The 8,011-nt window shown below is 40.7% G+C and overlaps 1 protein-coding gene, 1 long non-coding RNA gene and 1 other non-coding gene across 4 annotated transcripts; 2 read left to right on the top strand and 1 right to left on the bottom strand.

Annotated features, from left to right (window-relative positions):
- Positions 1-136: 136 nt before the first annotated feature.
- On the top strand, positions 137-2,282 carry LOC137718786 (zinc-finger homeodomain protein 2). Of its 2 annotated transcripts, XM_088686839.1 has the most exons (3): positions 137-498; positions 771-828; positions 909-2,282. In XM_088686839.1, the coding sequence occupies exon 3, from the start codon at positions 924-926 to the stop codon at positions 1,974-1,976; it is 1,053 nt and encodes a 350-aa protein (XP_088542965.1). In that variant the 5' UTR covers positions 137-498; positions 771-828; positions 909-923; the 3' UTR covers positions 1,977-2,282. The 2 variants fall into 2 exon arrangements, with proteins under 2 accessions (XP_088542965.1, XP_068314423.1); XM_068458322.2 differs by lacking the exon at positions 771-828 and having other exon boundaries at positions 139-498.
- Positions 2,283-3,197: 915 nt separating this feature from the next.
- LOC148691027 (uncharacterized) lies at positions 3,198-3,978 on the bottom strand. The gene is made up of 2 exons (XR_015957273.1): positions 3,701-3,978; positions 3,198-3,605 (listed from the first exon to the last, which is right to left on the bottom strand). It is a non-coding gene; the product is annotated as an uncharacterized LOC148691027 (long non-coding RNA).
- Positions 3,979-4,651: 673 nt separating this feature from the next.
- TRNAA-AGC (transfer RNA alanine (anticodon AGC)) lies at positions 4,652-4,724 on the top strand. Its single transcript has one exon. It is a non-coding gene; the product is annotated as a tRNA-Ala (tRNA).
- Positions 4,725-8,011: the final 3,287 nt, after the last annotated feature.

Genomic DNA, 8,011 nt, shown 5'->3' on the forward strand with positions numbered 1-8,011 from the left:
TGGAAAAAAAAGGGGCAATAATGGAAGAGAGGGGAAGGGGTTGAGGTGTAAGGATTAGGCCCCACTGTGGCAGGGCGTGGGGAGGTCTGAACATGACGTTGTCGGTTGTTTTGTAATCTGCAAACTTGCAAAGAGAGAGAGCCAGTGTGAGCAGTGTAGTACACTACGCACCCCTCCTCCCTCTCGCTCCTCTCTCTCTCTCTCTTTCTGCTTTCTCTCTCTCTATTTTTACTTGCTATACTAGTTGCTTTAGTTGGATTGTTATCCTTCCCGCTGGCCTCACCACAAGCAACCAACCTGTCTCTTGTTGGAAGCACAGAAGCACAAAAGCACCAACATCTCAACGGACCCAGCTCAAACCCAGCACATTCCCAGCTCCCTCTCTCTCTCTCTCTCTCTCTCTCTCTCTCTCTCTCTAAAACCATAGAGATGTTCAAGCAGTCATGCTAAAGATGCTGTTGCCGCTGTTTGTTTCTATCTCTCTTTTTCTTACAAGCTGTGAGTGTTTCATCTCTCTCTCTCTCTCTCTCTCTCTCTCCATAAGCTGTGTTTTTGGCAAGAACTGTTGAAAATTACGACATGGCCAGGTTTTGGTTGGATTAGCACCCTAATATTTAGTACTAAGTTGGAGACGATAAATATACATACTAGGAACAGGATGGATATACATTTAGAGTTTTAGCTACATAGCTATATATATAGCTTCTAATTTTGTCATATATTTGAAACATTTTTCTTCCCTTTTGTGTTTTTGTTTTTGTTTATTTTAGAACAGCAGAGATTAATTAACCGAAGGACTTGGAACCCCAAGAAAGCACACAGATACTGGTTTGAGATCAATGAGACGATGATGCTTTTGTGACAGCTTTTGGTATTAAATAATTGAAGATTGTGTGCTTTTGTGACAGAATATCAAAAAATCCATGGATTTTAGAGCTCAAGATAACGAAATGAGGACGTCAGGCTCGCTAAGCTATGCTCATTTAAGTACCAAAGAGTCGTCGCCGTCGTCAGCGGCAGCAGCACCAGCAGCAGATCACCAGCAAAAGAGAAGACTTGGGATTCACAATGGCACTGGAAGTTACGGTTCTGCCACTGCTCCTCATCACCAGCACCAAACCCTAGACAACCACAACCCAGCTGTTCTCCCGTTGCAGCCGTTGATCCGCGACCCAGATCCGGATCGTGCCCTATCCGGGACCCCGGTGGCCCCACATGGAGCCGGACTCAGTGGCAGTGGTGGTGGTGGTGGTGGACCCAAGTCTTTGGGAAAAGTTGTTATGTATAGAGAGTGCCTCAAGAACCACGCGGCGAACATTGGTGGTAATGTGTTCGACGGCTGCGGAGAGTTCATGCCGAGCGGCGAAGAGGGGACGCTGGAGGCTTTGAAATGCGCGGCGTGCGACTGCCACCGCAACTTCCACCGCAAGGAGGTGGACGGGGAGACGGCTGCTTTCAGTCCCGCGTCGAGAAGGTCGAGCATAATGCTGACTCCACTTCAACTTCCGCCGCCACTGCCTTCTTCCTCGGCTCTGCACCATCATCATCACCACCACCAGAAGTACTCGATGCCCCAGATTGTCCAGCCGGTGAACGTGGCGTTCGGGAGCGGCGGAGGAGGGACGGAGAGTTCGAGCGAGGATCTGAATGCTTTTGAGGGTGGAGCGGTGCCGCCGTTTGCTTTGTCGAAGAAGCGGTTTCGAACAAAGTTTACGGTGGAGCAGAAGGAGAGGATGATGGAGTTTGCGGAGAGGGTTGAGTGGAGAATTCAGAAGCAGGATGAGGAGGAGGTGGAGAGGTTTTGTGCGGAGGTGGGAGTGAAGAGGCAGGTGCTTAGGGTTTGGATGCACAACAACAAAAACACCATTAAGAAGCAGGGTGACGTCACTGCTACTACTAATGCCATTGCTACAGGTCTGTCTTTTGACAATGTGGAGGGAGAAGGTGGGGAGGGAGCGGCGGCAGCTGAAGATTAAGTGGGGAATAAGAGTAGTGATTAAGATTATGAGAGTTAATTAAGTGAGATTTGTATAAACATGAGAGAGGCTTAGGCTCCTAGCTTTAGCTAGATCAGATATTTGCATGATTATGATTGTTTGTCAGTAGTGAAGGGAGGACTTTGTTATTGCTTTTATTATTCAGCTTTAATTTCTTCTTTATGAAGGTCTTGTATTGGTTTTGCCATGCCAAGGAATTGTGATGGACCTTGATGAAAAAGTTGGATAAAGGCTGCCAGGGACTCCTCTTAAAAAAATGTGATACATCTCCGTATTTTGATTCTACTTGACCTCACGTTGATTTCATTTCATGTGATTTGATCTCACTTTGGTTTTGTATAATGTGAAAGCTGCACTAGTCGGTCAACTTTACCAAAAGTTTCTCTCCTTTAGATGAAGAAATTTTGTAATATTATTCTAGAATATCTTATACTTCGGAGTTTTCAACTGTAAAGATCGTATCTAAGAGTCAAAAACCTTAGAGCATAAGATACTCCATGACATAATAAAATTTGAGACTTTGAAGGAAGGAAAATGAAGTGCGTAAAACAGTAAAACTTCACGTGCGTATGCTACGAGTCTGTATACTTTGATTGGCCTCACACTAATTTTACATTTAATCTGATTTATCTCACGATAGTTTCATCTCATGTGAAAATTGGCTTAACCCTCCATTTTTACCAAAAGGTTTTCTCCATGTGATGAGGCTTTGAAGGGAAGGATATGAAGTGTGTAACTCGACATGAGTATTCTGACAAAAAATGAAGAAATAAAAACACGACATGAGTATGTTCATGTCATGTTTTTGTTTTGTGGTCGTAGTCTCGAAGGCATGAGTACGCTATGAGTCTACATTTTCTTGAAACTTTAGCATGTTGACCTTGACCTGGCTTAATTGGACCTTTCCATCGATTTCTACAAGTCCAAGTCCCCTATGAGTTTAGAGATTGATGCCCAAAATGTGTAATCCTTCAAAATATTGACATTAAAATACATTCAAAAGAGTTACATGTGAGAGAGATATTTTAGTGTGTGAGAAATATAGTCTAGTATACCAAGTATAATTGATTGGAAGTAAAAAAATTTCCGCACGTTCTTAGTCTTAGAGCGAATACTATTACCTCAATTGATTGTCAATGTCTTTGAAATTCCAAATCAAATTTTTAATGGAATGAGCCCCGTAGCGAAAGAATTTGTAAATGAAATGGTTAAGAGTGGTACCAATCTTATTATTATCGGTTACATTAAAAACAAAGCTGGGTGCAAAAATTTTATACATATGATTTAATTACAACATATTCTTGAATCTCTTATTTTACAAAGAATATACAGAAATCTAACATATGTAGCCTCAACCCATTTCACGACATTAGAACAAGTCTACCACAATGGCAAAAGGCATCAGATATCCATTGACCGCATTTCTTATTCCAACGTCTACAAACCATCGGATATTCCACCTCGTCGATAAGATTAAACGAGGTAAATCTTGGTCCACGAAAAAAAAAAAAAAATGAAATTACAACCGTAAAATTATGACAACCAGATTATCCTGATTCCGGTGTCTTTGAGCTGTGATCATGGTCGTCCGATCCCAAACCCACATCACTAGAAATTAAACATGAGTTAATACATAATCAATCTATTAAATTTGATAATGTAAATATAAACAGTAAACAAACAAAAATAATGCGATAACTTACTGGAATTTGTCCTTAAACCAATCACCCCATGTTGATGTTGTCTCCTTTGCTTCCTTAAAGGCATCCGAAGCAGATTCAGACATGCTCTCGGCCGCACCCTTGGCAGTTTCCATGAAATTGTCATCACCCAACACCGCATGGATTGAAATAAGCAACACCAATGAGAAAATCAACACGAAAGCGATCTTTGCCATTTTTTGTTTTGTTGTTTTTTTTTTGATTTTTTGTAGTTTCTCTAAGCAAATAGTTAAGAAAACACAATTATTTATTTAGAACTTAAAATCAGGATTGAAAATGGTGTTTTATTTATAGGCTAAGCTGGGGGCCTATATTTGGTCAATGTTTAGGGTGAAAATCAGCAGGAATGCTATATATAGAATTGCCGTTACTGTAGATAACAGAAAAGGTCTTTTATTAGGAGTAGCACGTAAGAAAACCGATAAGTTCGAGTGTGGTACGGTTAGTTTGACTTGTGAACGACTTAAACGATTGAAAGCGAACCGTATATTCATTGCAAGTAATTTATACGTGTTTTTATTAATTTATTAAATTACAAATATGCATTTACATTTAAATTATACCATAAACTCATAAAATATCAACGAAGTTGTTCAATCATATTAAAACGGCTTAGCTAGGGAGACCGTGTGCGGGAGAGATTTTTCACTGTGGTTGAAACACGATTCACTGCATTAAATGTCTTAACACAAGTCATTGGATACTTGAAACAAAATTTCAATCCCTTGTATTATGACACTTGTGCACTAGACTATGTTCTCGATACACTAAATCTATGTGTGGTGATGATAGCCAGGTAAGATGATAGTGGGCCATACACAAAACATATATATTTGGGCCTAGCCCTCTCGGTCCAAACTAATGTGCTCAAATAAGTCCAACTACTTTTCACTTAGCTCCCAAAAACATTTGATTCGTCCCTATTTATCAACCGGGGATGTAGCTCAGATGGTAGAGCGCTCGCTTAGCATGCGAGAGGTACGGGGATCGATACCCCGCATCTCCATTTCCAATTTTTCCGCTTTTTAAACAAAGTATACGACAAAAACACCGTTGTCGTTTTGTTCGATATCCTTTATTTAAAATTTTCAAAGCCAAAGACACACGGCCTCGATCGCTTTATCTATTAACTAACAATCAAATCGACGGTGCATATTTTCAGACTGGTCGTAAGGATAGCGCCAATTGTTCTTATTTCCGAAACCAAAACGATAAATTTTCCCGCCTTCTTTGAACCGATCTGATCGTCTCTCTCTTAAAACGAAATAAGATCGATTCGGCGATTTGGATCAAACTGCGCTGCATATTGCATTTTGTCTTCGAAATTTCAAGATTGAGTCGGCGAGGTGGATCAAATAGCTCTGTGATCATGGTGGCCGGTTATCTGAGTTGCTTCTTACATCATGCCAGAACAAATTTGATTTAATTTCTCGATCGCATGCGTTTCCGTCTCCGAAGTAGCAGAGGTCAGTGGACAACACTTTGATATTGTTGCCGATCATGTTGGTATTCTAAAGAGTTTGCTAACTCAATACCAAAATATGTGGGTAATAAGTTTACAAACTCTATCACACCTCTCACTTTCCACTCTCAATAAAATTGGACAAAGAAATAGAGAAAGGAGGGAAGCAACAAGCTTTGACAAACAAGGCACTTGGACTTTGATATATGAAAAGAGAGTTTACAAAAATCAATAGCTTACAAGCTAAAAATGAGAATGGGAAATGGGATTTGGATGATATGCTCTAAGGCTTAGCAAGATGGCCTATTTATACAAAAACTGAAAAAATAAACAATCCAACAATACATATAATGAATGATGGTGTTCCACATCTTTACACCCTTTCAAACACATGCAGCAACTTTGATAGTTGGCATACACATGCATTGCATCATGGCAGGTTGTAATACCTTCTTTTCGGCTAACACATGAAGGTACACTGCTGTCTTCCTGCTAGCACATCACATGGCAGCACACTTGCTGTCTTTCATCACCATTTGGCTGTTTTGATTTGATTTTCCAACACACCTCCTCAAATTAAAACGCCTTTATGCCTAGCATTTCACGTAGCAACTTGAATGGCTCAACTGGCAGTGGCTTTGTGAATATGTCAGCCACTTGTTCCTTGGTGTGACAATAGACAAGTTCGATTGTCTTTTGCTTCACATGGTCCCTCAGAAAATGGAACCTGGTATCGATGTGCTTGCTCCTTCCATGTTGGACTGGATTCCTAGCAAGCTTGATAGCTGAGATGTTATCCACATGAATCACAGTCGATTCCATTTGTGGATGACACACTGACTTCAACAGATTTCTTAACCAAATTGCCTCACACACGGTTGAGGCTACAGCAACGTACTCGGCTTCACACGATGACAAAGCAACAATTGATTGCTTCTTTGAAGTCCATGAGAAAGCTGTTGATCCTAGAAAAAACACATAGCTAGTTGTGCTTTTCCTTTCATCTTGGTCACCTCCCCAATCACTATCTGAATAACCAAATAATTTTGCATCTTCACCAAAATTATAAAATAGACCATAGTTTAGAGTATCTCTTATGTACCTCAAAATTCTCTTGGCGGCCAGCCAATGAGATTCCCTTGGTGTTTCCATGTATCGACTCACGAGTCCAACACCATAAACTATATCAGGTCTTGTGATTGTAAGGTACCTTAGGCTTCCAACCAAGCTTTTGTACACGGTTGAGTTTACAAACTCACCTTTTCCTTCCTTGGACAGCTTCAATCCAGTTGCAACTGGAGTGTTGACAATATTACACTTGTCCATATTGAATTTCTCCAATATATCTCTCATGTACTTTTGTTGAGAGATGTAGATACCGTCACTTTCTTGCTTCACCTCTATGCCAAGAAAGTATGACATTAATCCATTGTCAGTCATCTCGAATTCACTGAACATGGATTGCTTGAACTCACAGAACATTGCTTCATTGTTTCCTGTAAACAACAAGTCATCTACATAGAGACAAATAATTAAGAACTCCCCTTTTGCACCATTCTTCATGTAAACTGAATGCTCGTATGGACATTTCTGAAATCCATTTTGGTGAAGGTAGTTGTCAATCCTTGAGTTCCAAGCTCGTGGTGCTTGCTTGAGGCCATACAAAGCCTTCTTCAAACGATACACCTTATCTTCTTTTCCTTGTACTTGGAAGCCTTCTGGTTGTTCCACGTACACTTCTTCCTCAAGAACTCCATTAAGGAAGGCTGACTTGACATCTAATTGATAAATTTTCCATTTATGCTGAGCGGCAAGAGAGATTAGTAATCTTACCGTGTCAAGTCTTGCAACTGGAGCATAGACTTTATCATAGTCCACTCCATACTTCTGTTTGTAGCCCTTTGCTACAAGCCTTGATTTGTATCGATCCACACTTCCATCTGCAATGCGTTTGATCTTGTAAACCCACTTGACACCAATAGCTTTCTGATTTGGTGGGAGCTTTGTTAACTCCCAAGTGTCATTCTTCTCGATGACATGGATCTCTTCTTCCATGGCTTTCTTCCAACAATCTTCTTCCACAGCTTCATTGAATGAGAGAGGCTCATGGTCTGCATAGAAGCAGAAAAAATTGGTTTCTTCTTCTTCTTGTCCATAAATCTCTGTGAAACTCCTTAACCTCACTGGAGTTGAGAAGCTGCTTTCCTCACTAGATGTAGGACCACTCCTTGCAATTCTGTGCACTGGAGTTGTTGTGATTGTTTGAGCAGGCTGTTGCTCAATAGGTGGTACAACTTCTGGTTCTTCAAAATCAGTGGAGACGATCTTCTCTTTACTGACTTCTTTGTTGTTCCACTTCCATGTCTCTTCCTCACTGAAGATGACATCTTTACTAACCACTAGTTTGCCAGTTAGTGGGTTGTAGAGCTTGTATGCCTTGGACTCTTCACTATAGCCCACAAATACACATTTCTCACCTCTATCATCAAGTTTCCTCCTCTTGGCTTCTGGAACTTGAGCATATGCAACACACCCAAAAATTCTTAGGTGTGTAACATTCGGCTTGTATCCACTCCAAGCCTCTTGTGGTGTCATCCTCTTAACACTCTTTGTTGGACATCGATTCAACAAATAAATCGAACAAGCTACAGCTTCTACCCATAACTCTTTTGGCAAATTCTTCTCCTTAAGCATGGACCTTGTCATGTCAAGGATGGTTCGATTCTTTCTTTCGGCTATCCCATTTTGCTGTGGGGTATAGGCAACAGTAAGTTGATGCCTAATTCCTTGCTCCTTACAGTATGCTTGGAAAGCATTGGAGGTGTACTCTC

This window comes from Pyrus communis, chromosome 15, assembly GCF_041283825.1.
Source record: "Pyrus communis isolate YQ-2024b chromosome 15, ASM4128382v1, whole genome shotgun sequence".
Lineage (NCBI taxonomy): Eukaryota > Viridiplantae > Streptophyta > Magnoliopsida > Rosales > Rosaceae > Pyrus > Pyrus communis.